The sequence below is a fragment of the Bos mutus genome, chromosome 6 (assembly GCF_027580195.1).
Source record: "Bos mutus isolate GX-2022 chromosome 6, NWIPB_WYAK_1.1, whole genome shotgun sequence".
In the NCBI taxonomy this organism is placed as follows: domain Eukaryota; kingdom Metazoa; phylum Chordata; class Mammalia; order Artiodactyla; family Bovidae; genus Bos; species Bos mutus.
In genome coordinates this window covers 58824055-58844248 of record NC_091622.1, presented here as the reverse complement: position 1 = coordinate 58844248, position 20194 = coordinate 58824055, and the positions used below count along the sequence as shown (strand labels likewise).

Genomic DNA, 20194 nt, shown 5'->3' with positions numbered 1-20194 from the left:
TGTTCTGGCAACTGGAGATAAAGTAATATGTGAGATAATCCCAACCCTTAGGTTGGACAAAATTGAAAAGTAGGTTAATAGTGCCATAAAGTACCATAAGAAAAATTAAGCAGTCAGGAGGAGATATGAATGGAAGTAAAAGCTGTTTTAGGTAGGAGGATCAGGGAAGGCCTGACATTTGAACAGCAATGTAAATGAAATGATTATGCAAGACATGTAAGGATCCGGGAGAAAGCATTTCAAGCATCGTTGACTCAATGGACATGAATTTGAGCAAACTCTGGGAGACAGTGAAGGATAGGGAAGCTGGTGTACTGCAGTCCATGGGGTCGCAGAGTCCAGAGTTGGACACGACTGAATGACTGAACAATTCCAAGCAGAGAGAACAGGCTATCCAGGTTGCAAGAAGCCTGGTGTGTCTGATAAATACCAAGAGGTAGTACATCTACAGTAGAATGAGCAAGGGAGAGAAAGTGATTTCCTTGGAGGAACAGTCAGGAGCAGAAGGGGTGGTAGTCACATTTAGTCACATTATGGACATGGTACGGAACATGGGTTTTATTCTAAATTTAGCCATTGTGAACAGGTAAGCACTACTTTATATGTGATACTGGCTTGGTTAGGTAAGTGGCAGGCAACAATAAGTGGAAATCAGAACCAGAATATATTTAAAGGTCAAGCTAGTAAGAGTTGTTAATGAACATGGGCCATTAGGTGGAAAAAAGGAGTAAAGGATGATTTGGTAAGTTTTTGCTTGAGCAACTGGATTAATGATCTACTATTAAACCCCATGAAGAAAGATGAAGGAAGCAGCAGATTTGGGAGGTAATGGAGAGGGAACAGGACTCTGGTTTTTTGTTGTTGTTTGCTTGCTTGTTTTGGCTCCACCTTAGTTCCCCAACCAGGCATCTAACCTAAGTCCCCTGCAGTGGGAGCATGGAGTCCTAACCACTGAACCACGAGGGAATTCCCAGGATTGTTTCTTAACCATAAGTTTGAAATGTCTTACATAATGGTTAAAAGCAAGGAGGTGAGTTGCATGCATGAGTTCAATTCCTAGACTGGATGGGGTATGGAGCCTACAAAGATTTCCTTTTTTTCTTTAAGATAGAGATGTAAGAGGAAGTTTGTATACTGAAGTAAAAGAAAAAAAGAAATAATTCAGGAGCAAGATGTGAGTGAAGTCCTTACATAGACTAGAGGGAAGACAGAGTGTGTTTGTAATACCAGAGGCAGGTTCAGTTCAGTTCAGTCGCTCAGTTGTGTCCGACTCTGCGACTCCATGAACTGCAGCACGCCAGGCCTCCCTGTCCAGCAACCCCCAGAGTTTACTCAAACTCATGTCCATGGTGTCGGTGATGCCATCCAACCATCTCATCTTCTGTTGTCCCCTTCTACTCCTGCCCTCAATCTTCCCCAGCATCAGGGTCTTTTCCAATGAGTCAGTTCTTCACATCAGGTGGCCAAAGTACTGGAGTTTCAGCTTCAGCATCAGTTCTTCCAATGAATCTTCAGGACTGATTGCCTTTAGGATGAACTGGGTGGATCTCCTTGCAGTCCAAGGGACTCTCTAGTCTTCTCCAACACCACAGTTCAAAAGTATCAATTCTTTGGTGTTCAGCTTTCTTATATAGTCCAACTCTCACATCCATACATGACTACTGGAAAACCTATAGCCTTGACTAGACAGACTTTTGTTGGCCAAGTAATGTCTCTGCTTTTTAATATGCTGTCTAGGTTGTTCATAACTTTTCTTCCAAGGAACAAGCATCTTTTAATTTCATGGCTGCAGTCACCATCTGCAGTGATTCTGGAGCCCCCAAAAATAAAGTCAGCCAGTGTTTCCACTGTTTCCCCATCTATTTGCCATGAAGTGATGGGACCAGATGCCATGATCTTAATTTTCTGAATGTTGAGCTTTAAGCCAACTTTTCCCTCTCCTCTTTCACTTTCATCAAGAGGCTTTTTACTTCCTCTTCACTTTCTGCCATAAGGGTGGTGTCATCTGCATATCTGAGGTTATTGATATTTCTCCCGGCAATCTTGATTCCAGCTTGTGCTTCATCCAGTGGCAGGTAGGCAGATATATTTGATAATGAAAAGATGTAATGCTCCTGGCTTCTCTCTCAATAATACAAAATTAGTTGATTAGTTATGAGTGATTAGAAGCTGTTGGAAATTTGAGGCAAGTATTGAGTAAGTTGTGCAAAAGTCACCTCAGAGAGTGGAAGATTGAAATGATCAGAGAGATACAAGATTCTAGCTAAGTGCTAAAGGCCCACTTCAAAAAAGTGGTTATCAGTTGACTGTGAGAACAATCAGCACAATTGTGTCTTTCTCCAGGTAAAAATAACCATGCAGATATATATAGGGGCTGATTAGTCAGAGATGAGACACTGCGAGCAAACAATAAGGGGATGGTTATACTGATGGGCCATGAAATCTAAACTGGATTGTTTAGATTTCAACAAACTTGTTATCAGTGTATCAGTCTCACCTGCAGGAATATGGGATATGGGATTAAAAGTAGTAACTGAAGGCATTTCCCTGGTGGTCCAGTGGTTGACTCCAAGCTTCCACTGCTGAGGGCATGGATTCAATCCCTCGTGGGAGAATGAGGATGCTTGCAGCAGGATCAAAGGAATAGTTACTGAAGATTTTAAATCATATCACTTTAGATATAAATGATCAAAACACACCAATTAAAAAGGGACTGTCAGAGTGGATTAAAAAGATCAAACTGTATATATGCTAGTGATAAGAAATCTACTTAAAGAAATAAATATATTAAAAGTAAAGGGACAGGGACTTCCCTGGGGGTCCAGCAGCTAGGACTCCTCCCTCCCAGGGCAGGGGCTCTGGTCAGGGAACTAGATCCCACACGCCACAACAAGGTCCTGTATGCAACAACTAAGACCCAGCACAACCAAATAAACAAATGAAAATATATTTTTAAAGTAAAGGGATAAAGATATACCATGCAAACATTATCCAGAAGAAAGCAGGAGTGTTCGTATTAATTTCATATGAAGTTTCAAAACTACAAATACTATCAGAGATAAAGAGGACACTAGAGAATAACAGAGGTCTCCCCGAGATGCCACAACACTAAATGTGAATGCACCGGAAACAAGTGAGCCTCAACATACATGAGGCGAAAATAGATATGAAAAGAAAATATATTATGTCCATAATATAGCTGCAGAAGTCAACATTCCTCTCAGTAATTGATAATACAAGTAGGCAGGAAATTAATAAGGACATTGAGGACCAGAGCAACACTATTAACCACCTTGATTAACTGACATTCAGAATATTCTACTCAACGATGTCAAGTTACACTTGTTTTCAAGTACACATGTAACCTCTCACCAAAACAGACCATATGTTCCATGCTATAGACCAAATCTTAATAAACTTAATAAAGAAAATCTGAAACAATATGTTATCAGATTCTAATAGCAGTAAACTAGGAATCAACAGCACAAATATCTGGAAAACCCCCAAACACCTACTATCTAGGTAACCCTTGAATCAAACAGAAGTCTCAAGAGAATTCAAAAAGTAATTCAGTCTGAAAGAAATGAAAATATAACAGTGAAATTTGTGAGATGCACCTAAAGGAAATCTTTATACTTTTTGTAATATACATAGTAAGTGCTTATGTAAGAAAAAAAAGAAAGCTCTAAAATCAAGAACTTAAACTTCTACCTTAAGAAAAGAGCACATTAAATCTAAAGCAAACAGGAAGAACAATAAAGACTAAAGGAAAATTAACGAAAGTGAAAACAGAAAAACAGTAGAAATATTTAAGGAAAAATACTAAATTTACACAATGTCTTCAAGAAAATGGAAAAAAAGGAAACATTTTCAATTCATTTTATGAAGCCACTAATAAAACCAAAGACATAATAAGAAAAATACAAACCAATACCCCTTATGATCATAAATGAAAAATTCTCAACAAAATATTAGCAAACTAAATTCAGCATCATATAAAAATGATAATACATCATGACCAACTGGGGTTCATTTCAAAAACGCAAAGCTGGTTCAACATTTGAAAATTAATCATCATTTAAACAGGCTAAGAAAAGCCACATGATCATCTCAATAAAAATGTAGAAGAGTATGACAAAATTCAACATCCATTAAGGTTAGAAGGAAACGTTTCTAAATTAATAAAGAACATCTGTAAAAAATCTAGTTAACATAATGGTTAGAGGCTAAAGGCTTTCCCCCTAAAATTGGGAACAATTCAAGGATGGCTTCTGTCACCACCCGTACTCAACATCACACTTAACAGGTTGAAAATGAAGTAAAACTGTCTCTAGTCACAGATTACATTATTGTCAACATTAAAAAAGTACAGGACCAAACGGGGCTGGGGGCTGGGCAACTTTCCTGGTGCCTCAGCAGTCAAGACCCCGCCTGCAATGCAGGAGACTCAGATTCAATCTTTGTGTTGGGAAGATCCCCTGGAGAAAGAAATGGCAACTCACTCCAGTCTTCTTGCCTGAGAAATCCCATGGACAGAGGAGCCCGGCTGGCTACAGTTCAGGAGGTTACAAGGGTCAGACATGACTTAGCAACTGAACCACCATCACCACCACCACCAATTGAGAAGACTCAGGGAAAAGTGGCCTCATGGAGTAAAGCTTCAATTTCATTATGGCAATTCCAAGAATTAGGCATGGTGGAAGGATGTGGAGAAGGGTCAATTAGTAAGACTGAGTCAGAATAGGAAATAAGTTTCTTAGGGTTAAAATCTATGTGCTGTCAAATAACCTTTGAGTCTTTGAAAAAGATGAGGAAGATAAAACAGATGAAGGCATGATGAAATTAGTTTTGAAAAACCTCTAGAAGTTATATTTGGTTATGATTATACCTTCCTTCTCGGGATGGGTCCCTTAGGTTGTTTGTGGTGATAAAGTGTGTGACAGGTCATGGTGGTCTTATAAGTATTACAAGGCATTACTCTGGATCTCCCTTAAATCCTGCCAGGACAGAAATAAATTTGAAAGAATTTTTTCTAACTTAATGGTCATTTTTTAAAAAGCTCTTATTTCTTAAAGATTTTTTCACAGCAACTTGTATCGTATGGATCCAAAGAATTCTTCAACATCAACTAGACCTTTAAACTACTCTTCTGTTCCTTACATTGTTCCTACCAGTTTATGTTGTCATTTCTCAAACTTTGTATCTTAGCTTTTGCGTATGGTTAAGAGTGAGGCACTGCAAGACTGTGATTAAGAGTACTATGACTAGTTTATTAGCTACCATCAGATCATCTATCAGTTCCTCAATTTCATTAATCTTTCCCCCGATTATTTCATCCTTCTAGTTCTGTCGGTACTAAAATGGCTGTTCAAGGCCGCAACACAGCTCGCATTCTGGACTTCTTCATTCCGGAAATAACTAGCTGATGTTGTACCCGCCTTTCTTTTGCATGGCTTACTCCTCCATTTTGGTGGAGTGTATCATTCAGGTACTTACCAAGAAAGGGGCAATGGAAGACAAAAAGTTCTTGACACCTTGAATATAGGAAAGCATTCTACACTTGACACCTTAGCTTGAAGTAGAATTGTTAAAAATAATTTTCACTCAGAACTTAGAAGCATCGCTTCCCATTCCTGATGAGAAACTTGATGCCATTCTTATTCCCAATTCATTTTCGGGGCCCAATCTCCACATTCCAATCCCATTTTTTTGGACTTTTTCATCTTGCCTTGTTCTGAAACAAATCATGCCTTATCGTGGATTTTTCCATCCACTGGATTCATTTTGCTAAGTGCTCTCAAAGTGGCATAGTGTGTCAAGTGTCCTTAATTATTTTGATACTTTAAGAAATTTGTTAGATGTTAGATCTTCTTGAGTGACCTTTTAAAAAATCCATCTTTTTGTATTTTTATTATTTTTCATAATCCTTAAACTTGTTTTAAATATATTAACTTGTACTATATTTTACAAAATCTATTTTCTAAGGCATTCTGTAGCTTTTTCATGGATACAATTTCTTATCTTTGAAAACATTCATTTTCAGGTTTTCATCTCTATATTGATTCTGTTTTGGTTTTTATTAGTGCTGGGTCAATCTTCAAAAATCTGATTTTTTAGTTTATTCATATTTTAAAATTCACTTGGTGGGGACTCATCTTTCTCACTGGAAAATCTTCAGATGTCCAGATCTCTTTCCAGGTATTTTGTCTAGGACCACTGAGTTTCCACAGAAAATAATCCTCCCTCTTTTCCCCTGAGACCTAACTGTTACTATTCTAGAAACTATGAATATGCCATCCAAATAGACAGAATTTTAATTTATCTTCATTTTCAATTCATGTCTGGTTATCTGTTTGAAGACTTGTTTCAAATTCACAAAACACCGATTTTCATTCCACAGTAAAAGGTAAACTATCTAGCTACCTAACTGCATAGAATCAGACTTTCAATCACCCCTATTTCCAGCTTAAAATCTGATCACCACATTCAGCAGCAATTCCCCCCCCCCTCCATTTCTAGGTTGTTCTGAATTTTAAGGAGCGAATCAGCTTGCTTCTAAATAAGCATTCCTTCTGTAGTTAATTAGGTTTACACTTCCTCTACTATATTGAAATCAGTTTCTACTCCTTGGTCCATGGTCCAGCTTCCATTCTCAGGCTCCAGAGTTATACCTTCAGAAATATGTCATTTCAGTGGAGTTCTATCGACAAGGCAGCTAGTACTAAAGCATTTGTGGTATCCATTACGTCAAGTCAAAGTCCAGGCAGCATAATTTGTAACAGATAAAAGTGGTAAACTATCCACACAGCTAATAGGGTAACCAGTAAGTAAAATATGGTAGCCCAACTCAATGACTTATTTATAGCTATTTAAAATAATTACACAAGGAATTTTTTAAAATTTTGGCTTCACCATGTGGCTTGTAGTATCTTAGTTCTGCAACCAAGGACTGAACTCAGGCCCCAACAGTGAAAGCACCACATCCTTATCACTGGATTGCCAATGAATTTTTTTAAAAACTGTGATTATCAGTTTTAAAGTCAAACACTGACAATCACAGAGCATTAACCTGTGTAAAACCATACAGCAAGGAGAGAATATCCAAAAATACTTAATTCTAGGATGCAGGGTTAAAACTTTTTGGAGTCTAAAACAAGAAATATGTGTATAGAAAACCCAAGTTCTCAGTCAGACAAATTTCTTATCATTTCCGGGCAAGTCAAGGCCTCATTTTTTTGTATCTAATTGGAAATGAAGAGCTATAGGATTTTCAGACCAAATTAAGTATTACGATTAAGGCCAGGCCCAAATAGAGTTAATAAAGAAAAGGTGCAAACTATTCAGGAAGCAGCATTTTGTTAACTGTAATAGGAAGTGGAGTAGGAAAAGGAAATAAAAGTATGAATAATTTTATAAAAAGGGATAGTGTCAAAAAACCTCTAGACCTATAGAAAGGAATAAACAGTGTAAGGAGGTATCCTTGGGAAGAGAAGCTTACTCATAGGACCAGTGAAGAGAGTATCATCACTCTGCTGAATTGAGCTGAAAGGGCTGGGGCTAGAATGTAACTTGAACAAATTAAAGATTACCATTTAGGGCCAAGGTCTTTGCCTAAACTCCCTACATATGTCTTCCCGTACAGGCATTCTTTTCCCTTCCTACCCTCCCTTCCAGAGGTTCACAACCTTGATCTTCTACTACATCTTGCCTTCCTTTCCTCATCTCTCCCCATCTCATCTTTTAATTATTACCCCAATCTAGCTATCAGTTTTCCTTTCAGTTTACTTTTGAACCTTACCTCTACCTCATTTCCAAAGCAGTTTGTTTCCGTGAGTAAATCCTTACCTGTACATTCCCTGCCCCTAAAATCACACTACTTTCTCAATGCTTTTGTGCATTTGACAGCCCTCCCTCAATATAAATTCCATTACTAAATGAAGATAAAGGTTAGGGATATAGAGAGTGAAGAGATACTAGTTATAACTAATGCTACAGAAATGTAATTAACTTACTGTTATAAATAAAACCTAGAGTTAAAAGAGGAGTAAGCGTATTGCTTAGTCACCTGGAGGTAATTAACTTAAAAAAAAAAAACAAAAAAACCTAAGCAGAGGAATTTAGAAACTATTATCTCTATGGACTAGTAGTAGAGGTAGGAAGAGGATCATAGATTATATACACTGAGGATTCTCTATTACAAATTTTCAAAAATACCTCTTTATTATTTGAAAAAAACATTTTTAATGGAGAAAATCAACCCTCTAATAATCACCTCAGCAGATGATTCTCCTGAACGTTTATTAAAACTGTGCCCTTTAATTTTACCTCCAGGTCCTATGTGACATCTTAAGGTTAAACCAAGAGGAACTACCTCTTCTCCTCAAATACACAGAAATATGACATCATGAAATCAAGAACTAAAGTATCTGTAATGGAATACAATGACTTTTAGAGCCCGTAATCCAAAAACAATGGTATTTATTCTATTCTTCCAAATATCAGAAAAGTGTTTTGTGCATGTAAAGCAAATTTAGAAGAAGTCAGGACACCCTACAGTTGAACCTAGTTCATCAAAACATGCTGTTCAATTCTCACCACGAGAACTGGTTTGTATATACTTTCCTTGAAGACCTCTCACCTGAACTCTTTTTCCTTTTCATTCACGCTTGCAAATGATCCCTCCACATTTCCTATTTTTAAGGAAAACAAGAATAACCTTTCAGGTCTCAAACACCTACCAGGTTTAGTAGGCAAACATAAATAACAGTATTAGGGGATTTCCCCCCAAAATAATCTATGACTAGGTTCCCTGATAGCTCAGTTGGGAAAGAATCGTTTGCAATGCAGGAGACCCTGCTTGGATACCTGGGTTGGGAAGATCCTCAGGAAAAAGGATAGGCTACCCACTCCAGTATTCTTGGGCTTCCCTTGTGGCTCAGATGATAAAGAATCCACCTGTAGTGTGGGAGACCTGAGTTCGATCCCTCAGCTAGGAAGATCCTTTGGGAAAGGGAAAGGCTACCCACTCCAGTATTCTGGCCTGGAGAATTCCATGGACTGTCCATGGGGTCACAAAGAGTCGGACATGACTAAGCGACTTTCACTTTCACTGGGTATCCTACTTAAATTGATCTATTTTTAAAAAGGAGACTGACAGATCTCCTTTTCCTTAAAATTCTGCAATCCTATGAACATGGTTCGGAGATACCAGTGGAATGTCATTAATCCTATTCCTCAGTATTAACCAATATAATACAAATAATGAACATATATAGCAATGGAATATATAGTTCACATATTAAAAACGCAGAGCTGAGGATTAAATACAATAATTAGAATGTTAGCTATGTAAAACAAAAGGCACTATCTGTTGCCCTTACATAAAAATTAGGTATATTCTCTACATACTCTAAGGAAGAAACAAAGTACTAAGTATATTAACTCAGCAAGAAATAAAAAATACTTGGGTTTCTGAAATTTTGCCCAGTTTTTTAGTGTTTACCCTGTTTTATCTGTGTTCTTGAAAAAAGGATCTACAAGCATCAAGTATCGTTAACTGATTTTAAAACCGCTTGGCCTTCTTGACTTTGGTCAATATCCTATCAAAAAGTAATTTACTGTAATAGATAAGTAAAATTATAATGTTGTGCTTTAATGTATTTTTAGTGAAATTAAATGATGGGAAATGAATTTTACAACATAAATATCTGAGTAGATGGTATATTACTACCGGACATACTCTCAGAAAATTTTAGAGAATTCACGTTAACTCTTTGATGAAACAAAGCACATACCAAGTGTTTACCATCTTTTAGATTTGACCATCCTGTTCTAGGGAATATCATGAGTGGTCTTGAATTCCATTTTTTCCCTTGACTTTAAATACATAAATATATAGCCTGCACCATCCTTAGCCCTTCATCCTGCTACTCCAGTGAGAATCAATTCCATCTCCAGGCTATAGTAACTCACAGGCCTGCTGAAAGCTGGTTATAAATGTCCTAGAGACACAAAGTAACAATCAGTTTGTCATCTGAAATAATTAATACAAATCCTAACAGCATAGCCTCTTCTAATGATGAGTATCAATAGAGGCAGGAGTAATCCACGTACAGAATAACCCACTTCTGAAACAATTCAGTCCTTTCCATTGTAAGAGGCACCCTTTTCAGAAAGATTTTTGTGCTTATATGAAAATTAAAATTACTACTTTCAGTATCAACTACCTCTGGATTATTCTAAATTTCTGAATCAGAATCTAGCCAAATAATGTTATATTTTCAAATAAATAATCAATTAAAATTAACTCCAATTCACTTTTAATCAATTAAAATTAACTCCGATTCAAAGCACAAATATAATTTACTGCACTTATCAACATACACTCATCACTATAAAGCTGTCTAGTAAAACTATCCACCTGGTTCCTTTCCTTATTTAAAGTAATGTGGAGGCTTAACTGCCGGTCCATTGCTGAGTACCCAGAAAGAAGATATAAACCATTTTCAGGGGAAAACACACATGCATTTATTTTTAAGAATTCCCAGTAAGGGGGGAAAAAAATTCAACATCTTTAAAAATGTGTTTATTTTTTAAAAAATCAGTTGTGTACAAAAGTGTTTCGTAGTTTTTAATTCTCAAGACAAATACCCAGCCCTCCACCCCCAGCCCACCCTGCTTCAATGGTCTTTCTGGTAACCCACCCATTTTCCCCTTACAGGAAGTTAACGGCTCAGAACAGATCCTCCTATAGAATTTATCATCACTAACAGATTGTTTAGAATAGAGATCTAGAGAAGCTAACAAGCAAGATTCTTTCTCGGTGAGGTTAATGAGTATCCCTATAATGGCAGTAGACTTCCAGCAGACACCACAACAAAGCACCATCAATTGCTGAAAGCTAAAAAATAGATATTATTTTCAATAGTATTCCATTTTCTATTGGAAAAGTCTTTAAATTACATTAAATAAGTCTCTTTCCCCCCAAAGAAATAGTCTAGCTTTTATTACGATGCCTGTAAAAAGTAGGTAACAGCAAGCACACAAGGATCATTTAACAGCACAGTGCAAATGATTTTTGAATCCATTCACCCCCAGGACCAAACTGATAAACTGTGCCACATCTGATTATATACAGCAGCATTGAATATATACATATACATATATATTCAATGCCTGGTTGAAATAACCAAGCAAAAGGTGACACATTCACAACTTAACATTTAGGTGATGATCACAGGTTTATGAGGGTAGATCAGTCCAACAGAACAGTAACAGAACAAATGGGACAAGTGAGATACTGACATTTCCCTAGCCCTATGCCACAAGACTTTTGACCCATATTGCAACAGTGCAAATAGAACATGTGACATAGTATGCAGACAAGGCAGAAAAGTCACACTTTAAGAAAAGGCTATTTATCAGTAAATATTTCAAGTTAACTTCTTCCCCAGTGATAGTAAACAGCTGATGTTAAGCATTTATTTTTAACTAGTACTAAAAAGAATGGAAATGCAAATTTTCAAAATCAATGGTTCGTACAAGTAAAAAGTGAGTCATACATTATTTTGTAAAAATCCATGAAATAAAGTTAACTGTAAACAGCTTCCTCTTTCCTATCCAAACACTGTTTCCATCTATGTACAAGAAAGTATACATGGCTCCAACTGTCCCATGCCCAAATCTATCTCTAAAACAAAACTAAAAAAACAAAGTTTCTGTTTCCTGTGTTACTAACAAGGATCGTGGACACATTATTACACCCCTATTGCAGAGTTTTAAAAGCTCAAATCAGGCATACACTTAGAGCTAAGAATTGCTTTTCACACTGATAAACTTGTTAAGCAGCAGTAACACAACATGCTGCATTCTGTACTGCAAAAATAAGCAATATGTACTTTATCTGCCAGTTCTTTCTCATACTTTAAAATTATTTTGCATAGTTTTATGCACTATCAGCAATCACAAATGTGAAACACTTCCCCCAAAAAAGAAAAAAACCCAGCCTTTCATTTCACAGAAAATGCTTCTCAAAAGCAAAATGGTCAGAATATAAACACACATATATATACTTGAATGCATTATGTGTTTATGTAAATCACAGCCACAATTCCAAATATTTGGGGGAGCCAGCATGGGGCATCTAATTTAGTACCAAGTTCCTCAAATATTTATATACCTTACCGCATACTTATTTGGATCACAAACTGCTACTTATTCATTCAGTCTGTACTGAAATACTAACACAACTAATTATTTGTTCTTTTAAAAGTCAGACACACACTCAGGAAACAGACCTGATCATCACAGAAGACTATTTGAGTATCAGTGACTTGTAGCAAATTATCTGCCCAGATGGGATAAAACTACACATACATTTAACTATAATTTTTGAAGCCTTTACAACTAACAAATCACAAACCATTGAGAATTATAAAAATAATTTCCAACAGGGTATGCTTTCCCTAGACCTGTACTTTTACTGTTCTTTTTCTAAACATATATAAGACAAGAGAAAAAAGCAAATGCGTTTATTTTTATGTTTGGGGAAATAAATCTACCTGTAGAAAATAGGAAAAAAACAAACAAACAAAAAAACCCAGTAAGAAGGCGATAGTGGGAAATGTACCAGAAAACAGATAATCACATTAAATGTAAATGAGGTAAATTTTTGAAATGAAAATCCATTATGGAGAACCTCTCATACCAAATATTGTAGTTTTCCATTTCCTGGACACTGGGGATATTGAATTGCAGCTAGATGAGTATACCCTAAGGGGCTAATGTGCATAAAAGTCATAGGCAAGTTACAGCTGCCGCCAAGAGCAAAGCATACAATGCTTGATCCTTAGTAACTTCTGAGTTCTCTCTCTCATTTGTCAAACCACAGGACAATTAAATATACCCTGATAATACAGGCAAATAGTAAACTGGGTAGAGGTGTTTGATATTTAAAATAACGCAAATATTACTAACATTACCAAGCCACCCTCCACTAAACAAAACAAAAAAAATTAATTCTAAACAACGATGGAACAAAAACTGTCCACATTTTCACACAATTCCAACCCTACCTCAAAATATAAAGAAAAGTACATGGTTTTAGCTATTTAAAATAAATAAAGAAAATCTTGTTTCCTTTGGCATCTTTAGAAAGTAACTAAATTACAATTAAAGAAGGTGATTGTATAAAGAAATTTATACTTAGGCAAACAAAGGGGAAAAAACAGCAACTTGTGTTTAGTATGCAATAAAATCAACTACAAGAGTTTTACTACTGATTAGGAAAGCCTTACAAGTTTCTGGAAGAACCTTCACATCTTAACATTACAATATATTTAATAATGGTTCTTTTTATTGCTTCTAAGATTACTGAGAAGTCAAATGAAATTATGCTGAATTTATGGTTCAAAACTATTTTCCAAACACTTAACCATTATAATTTAGGATAAATAACACTTGAAGAAAGCAAACTTTTTATAATATGACTTTCCATATACAGCCTTACTTTAATTCATTCAGATTTCATTACATTTTTGTTATTTCTGCATTGGTCCTGAATATTTAATAAGAACTGTGTTTCTACGTATAGAACTGCCTACACAAATCCATTTCACCCTTCATAAAATGTTCACATTAGTGTTAAAGCTTGCAAAACTAATAATTTTCAAACTTTGAACTTAGAGTGAAGTGTAACTTTAATACGTATAGAAAGTCTGACTATGTACAAGAGAAGGTAAAGTTTTCAATTCTCATATTATCAGAAACATCATAAAGAAAGCTAGATTTATAACACACTTCTATTCCTATGTGCATCTGAAGTATGTACAGTAAAACACCAACACAGCTTTCATGTGTTAACAGGGGGAAGTGCAAGCAATCTCTATAAAGCCAAAATCAGGCTAAAAAACCTGCAAACAGTTGATTTCATCCTTGCAAGTTCTCAAAGAAAAATTCCACCAGTTCAAAAATCGAAAGATGTTAAATTCACTGAAAAATTAAGCTGGGTTCTTTTCATTTAATCTGGGAATACTGCAACATTAAGAATTTACTGTTTTTACAAAAAAAAAAAAAAAAAAGAAACAAAATTGGCAGCTCCATTTTTACAACATTATTTACTTATATAGGAAAGTTTTAAGAGTGGAGAATTGTGACAAAACATTCCAAATGGATGACCTAAAATGGAGCAAGGGATACTGTCCTTCAGCACATTTCCCCACCAAATATTGAGAAATTTAATATTAGAATATTAGCTGTGTGTGGAAAGAGGGGAAAAACAGATATGTTGTCATAGTCTGTTGACAAGGACAAAAAAGGCTCTGACTAGGTCACCATCTTCATTTCTGGATAAATCTCATATTGAAGAATTCTCAAATGCTTAAAATGGTGGTCTTTTCAGCTACCCATCCTAAGAAGTCAAGTACAAGCATGCAAGTAAATTCACAGGCACAGAGGATCCATGTTAAAAACAGTTAAGGTAGCTGTGATGCAACACCAACAATTTGAATGGCCCTGACACACTCAAAATATTATCTTAATTATTCAACGAAATCCTGAAGCAAACTCTTGCTAGTCTTGGTATACTGCTAAACACTAAAGTAGCATGTTTTTTCCATGGTTTTAGCTTAGCTCAAAAGAATTTTTACACTATTAAGTAAGAAAAAAATTAAAGTATTTCCCCTTTTTAAATTTACACAGACGTTTAATTAGCTTTATTTACAGAGCAGGGATTTTTTTCAGTCTCCAATGGTGCCTAGATAACATCATTAGGCAAGAATGCCAGTTTAAAAGAAATCTATGCAGAATCCTAAAAATAACAGATGTTGATGCTCCTCCAAGAAGGGGCAAGCTTGACTATATCAGCATCTCTCTTTATGTTTCAGTTACTCAGAAGCAATTCTGTTGCAGTCTCTACATCCCATGATTTTGAAGACAAGGCCACTATTACCGCATTCTGTAGAAAAGAAAAGGGGACAAAATAAAATCTCAAGGAAATATTTTTAAAATACTGTATCACTCACTGTCTTTATATTAAAAAAACCACACCTTGTTTTTTCATTTTTAAGTTACCTTGCACTTGAAGTGCATTAAAAACTCTAAAACCAACGACTAGAGCTTCTTTGGTGGCTCAGAAGTAAAGAATCCGCCTGCCAATGCAGAAGACACAGGTTTGATTCCTGGCTGGGGAAGATCCCACATGTAGTGAAGCAACTGAGCCCGTGTGCCACCGTTACTGAACCTGTGCTCTACAACCCAGGAAGTCACGACGATATGTGCCGCAACAAGAGAAGCCATCACAGTAAGAAGCCCGCAGGCCACAACTAGAAAGTAGCCCCAGCTTGCAGTAACTAGAGAAAAAGCCCGAGCAACAAAGAAGACCCAGCACAGCCAAAAATAAATAAATAAAATTATTTTTTAAAATAAAATAAAATCAATGACTGAACCAGCCAAAGTTTAAAAAAAAATCACTAGTTTTAATAACAAAGTTTGCTTATCAAAATTAGATTTAGAGTACCGCTGAACCACTTTTGTCAGCCAAGGATTTGCAACAATAATTTAACAAATAAATAAAAATCAACATGCCTTTATGTACTTACCCTATCAAAGCCCATAGCACATAGGTTTTCTATTTTTTTGGTGTACTCTGGACTAGAAACTGGTGCTCCAGCATACACATGTGCCCAAAGTCGAGCTGTCTGTTTGAACATTTCAGGATTTTGTTTGTACTATATGGGGGAAAAATTGATTGATATGACAATGCAGTTATAGTATTAAAAATAGGAACTCATCTCTTAATTGCCTAAAAACCTGAGTTTTCTAAATAAATGTAGATTAGATTTTTTAAATGTGACTGATTCACTTTCCATAGCAAACAAACTATGTCACTGAAGAAAAGACTGTTTAACGTGAACCTGGAATTCACAAGTTGCACTGATGAAAGAAAAACAAAGATATATAATATTTATCAACTTTAATCTCCAATTTCAACAAAGTATTAGAAAACTAACACTAAATGGAGTTATCAGAGATGCCTCTAATCATCGTGCAGTGGCAAACATTACACAGATAAACAGAATTACTAGCTTCTAAAATTAAGTGGACAGTAACTAATAAATGTGACCAATTTTTGTATTAATCACAGTTTGGGCTAGAATACAGAGAGTTGGCTGTTTTGTGAGAGTTCTATTACCGTAGTGATTTAAGGAAACTCCATGTGCAATCCTAACTTACAGCACGTTTTGAGATGATTATGAACTCACGACAGAGCACTTTTTAAAATGTAAGATTCTTCATATGCATTGGAAGAGGTAAATTTATTCTCAAGTATTCTAAGACTACCATTACTTAATAAAGTAAATTATAAATTTAAAATATTAAATTTGCTTTAATATTTCTTAAGATGTTTTATACACAGAGTATTTCTATACATTAAAATTATAAATCTAGTTTCTACCATTATTAACAAGGAAATAAGTGAGACGACCCAACAGAGTCAAAAGAAAACTGAGTCCAATCTCAACCTCTGAGGCTCAGAACTCAACAGGAAATCAAAGCTGAGGTCCAAGCCATGCTTCTATCAAAACTGAAATCAATAGAACATATATAACATGTTAAACCATAATTCTAAGCACTCTATGGCAAATAATAGTAGAACATATTAACAGGAATATACATAAAATAGGGAGTGAACAGTTTTTCAAAGGAAAGGAAGAAGTTTGTAAAAGGAAAAGTTTTCTTAGGCAGGAAACATGACAGACTGGGTGGAATGACATGTAGGAACGACAATCTTGAATAGCGTGAGTTTGAGGAACAGTAAGAATTTAGAACTGTGGTGTTGGAGAAGACTCTTGAGAGTCCCTTGGACTGCAGGGAGATTGAACTGGTCCATCCTAAAGGAGATCAATCCTGGGTGTTCATTGGAAGGACTGATGCTGAAGCTCCAATACTTTGGCCACCTGATGCGAAGAGCTGACTCATTGGAAAAGACCCTGATGCTGGGAAAGATTGAGGGCAGGAGGAAAAGGGGATGACAGAGGATGAGATGGCTGGATGGCATCATTGACTTGATGGACATGGGTTTGGGTGGATTCTGGGAGTTAGTGATGGACAGGGAGGCCTGGTGTGCTGCTGTTCATGGGGTTGCAAAGAGTCAGACATGACTGAGCAACTGAACTGAATTGAAGAATTTAGGACATAGTTCAAATCATGGAGGAACTTTTCAAACTAAGTAATTTGGATTTACCAAGTAGGTGACAGTAGAGGTATTAATAGGTTTTAATAGTAAAATGAAATAGGATTTGAACTTTATAAAGCTAACTGCTATCAGTGTAGAAGGTAAAAAGAAAAGGCTGAAGTAGGAAATTCCATCAGAGCAGTCAAATGAGAATTTTTAAATATGTGAACAAAAGCAGTTAGAGAAGTATGATGACAGACATATTGAGATATGAGAGAAAAGGAGACATAGAGAAGTACTCCATATCTGTGACTTGGATATATAAACAAGCTGTCTGTAGAAGGATGGACAGGTTCACAGGGTTTAAGAGTCTGCTTTCAGTTATGGGAATGTTGCACTAAGGTACTCATGGGATATTCATATACAGCTCTCTGGTTCCAAACAGGTTTTTGGGTTTAGGAGAAAGGTCAAGCCTGACTACCGTATCAACATACAGGTGGCAACATCAGTGTGGATATGATCATCCAAATAAGAGTATAAAATGGAAAGTGAAAGAAAGGATGTAATAAGAACTGAGGAAGTATATTTAAAAGAGAGGAGAGGGAATTCCCTGGCAGCCCAATGATTAGAACTCCACACTTCCACTGCAGGGGCAAGGGTTCCATTCCTGGTTGGGGAACTAAGATTTTAGAGGGTGGGCAACATGGCAAAAAAAAAGGGGGGGCTGAGGGAGTAATGGTAGGAACTAAGAGGGAACAACCACAACTACAGAGACAGGAAGAGAAGTCAAGAGATGAAAAAAACTTCTGGGTTAAAAAAAAAACAAAAAATCTTACAAGGCTCAATAAATCCTAATGGTTTAGAGTAGGAGCTGGCAAACTTTCTTATAATAATTATTCAGGCTTTCAGACCTTGTGGTCCCTGTCATAATTATTCAATTCTGCCACTTTCTGCTGTAAACAAATGGGGGTGTTCCAATAAAACATTATTTACAAAAACAGCCAGTCTGGTTGTAATCTGCTAACCTCTGCCTTGGAAATCAAAGATCAGAACTGAAAAATATTTATTCCATTTGGCAACAACAAGGTCTTTGATAACCTTCATCATGCCACTTCAGTGCCACAGCTGGAGCTGATTAACAGTATCATCAGGGAAAGATCATCACTGAATTAAAAGACAAATGGACACACACATGAAGTAAAATGTTAAGCACAGAATCAAGACAGTAGGCAGATAAATGGGTGTTCACTATGTAATTCTTGAAAACGGCACAATATATTAGAAAAAAGCAACTGACTGTACTGGGTTTATTTAATACACCCAATTAAACTACTATGTTAAAAAAATCACTAAATTAGGTTTTCACTATTATATGTAATATAATAATCTCACAGCAAGAAAGGAAACCATTTCCAGATTTAGTTTCAATAGACATATGCTTATGTTCTAACACTGCAAACCACTAGATAAGGCAGTCTTTCAAAAGTAACTATCTTACCTGATTTGCTACTACTGCATCTTGTGGATCATCCGGTTCTGCAGCTGCCAGCAGAGCTTGTAATGACAACAATACCGTGCGCAGAGTCATTGCTGCTGCCCTAAAATTCAAAACAGGAAGATATCCCAGTTGAAAACAGTTTGCATGACAAAGTAGATGTTTTCTGAAGAAATATGAAAACTGCTGCTGCTGCTGCTAAGTCGCTTCAGTCGTGTCCGACTCTATGCAACCCCATAGACGAAGCCCACCAGGCTCCCCCGTCCCTGGGATTCTCCAGGCAAGAACACTGGAGTGGGTTGCCATTTCTTTCTCTAATGCGTGAAAGTGAAAAGTGAAAGGGAAGTCGCTCAGTCGTGTCTGACTCTTAGCGACCCCATGGACTATAGCCTACCAGGCTCCTCCATCCATGGGATTTTCCAGGCAAGAGTACTGGAGTGGGGTGTCATTGCCTTCTCCAATATGAAAACTACTGGAGCTAAAAAAAGATTTTTATCTCAATCATTTAATATGAAAACTACTGGAGCTAAAAAAGATTTTTATCTCAATCATATAATTAAGTCTTAGAAATTTATAATTATATATCTGCCTACCATACATATATATGGTATGGTAGGCTTAGCCTGACCCCAGGATTAAACCTGGGTCTCCTGCACTGCACGATACTTGATCATCTGAGCCACCAGGGAAGCCCAGGGATGTAAGAAGTAAAATACAAATATATATATATATATATATATATTAAAACAAGTAAATCTTTCTGTTTCTTAAGATAACTCAAATTGCCTTAGCTCCCTCTGGTCAACTTTATCTACTGACTTAACTTTCTACCCATTTCTTTAGATATAAACTTAAAGTGACAAAGTAACATGTGAAACTTCCTTTCTGTGCAACTCTAAGAACAAGATACCATCAAGCAAATATCCTTTACTTTCAAGAAAGTATAAAATTACTTGGAGAGCATTATGCTTAAGTGATATGTCACACACACAAAATATAACAACATTTAAATGTGTAATCTAAAAAAGAAAACAAACTAGTGACTATAACAAAAAAGTAAAAACTAGTGGTTAGCAGTGGGAGAGAGGAGAAGGGAGGGGCAATATAGGGGTAGGGATGTGTTAGTGTTAGTTACTCAGGTGTGTCTGACTCTTTGTGACCCCATGAACTGTAGCCCCTAAGCTCCTCTGTCCATGGAATTCTCTAGGCAAGAATACTGGAATTAGTAGCCATACCCTTCTTCAGGGTAGCTTCCTGACCCCAGGATTAAACCTGGGTCTCCCGCACTGCACGATACTTGATCATCTGAGCCACCAGGGAAGCCCAGGGATGTAAGAAGTACAAATTATTAGGTATAAAATAAGCTGCATGATATATTGTACAACAAATTCCACGGACAGAGGAACGTGGCAGGCTGAAGTCCATGGGGTTGCAAAGCGTCGGACACAACTAAGCACTCAACAGTAATATAGCCAATATTTTATAACTACAAATGGAATACAACCTTTAAAACTTGAAAATCACTA

At 36.4% G+C, this 20194-nt stretch overlaps 1 protein-coding gene across 1 annotated transcript in view; it reads right to left on the bottom strand.

Moving 5' to 3' along the window:
- Positions 1-12675: 12675 nt before the first annotated feature.
- UBE2K (ubiquitin conjugating enzyme E2 K) overlaps positions 12676-20194 on the bottom strand; it is a 77261-nt gene continuing 69742 nt past the window's right edge. Inside the window, exons 5-7 of the mRNA XM_005901990.3 lie at positions 18672-18771; positions 15597-15725; positions 12676-14953 (exon numbers count right to left, since the gene is read on the bottom strand). Of these exons, the coding sequence (XP_005902052.1) occupies positions 14879-14953; positions 15597-15725; positions 18672-18771 (304 nt within the window). The 3' untranslated portion in view covers positions 12676-14878. The remainder of the gene's footprint in view (positions 14954-15596; positions 15726-18671; positions 18772-20194) is intronic.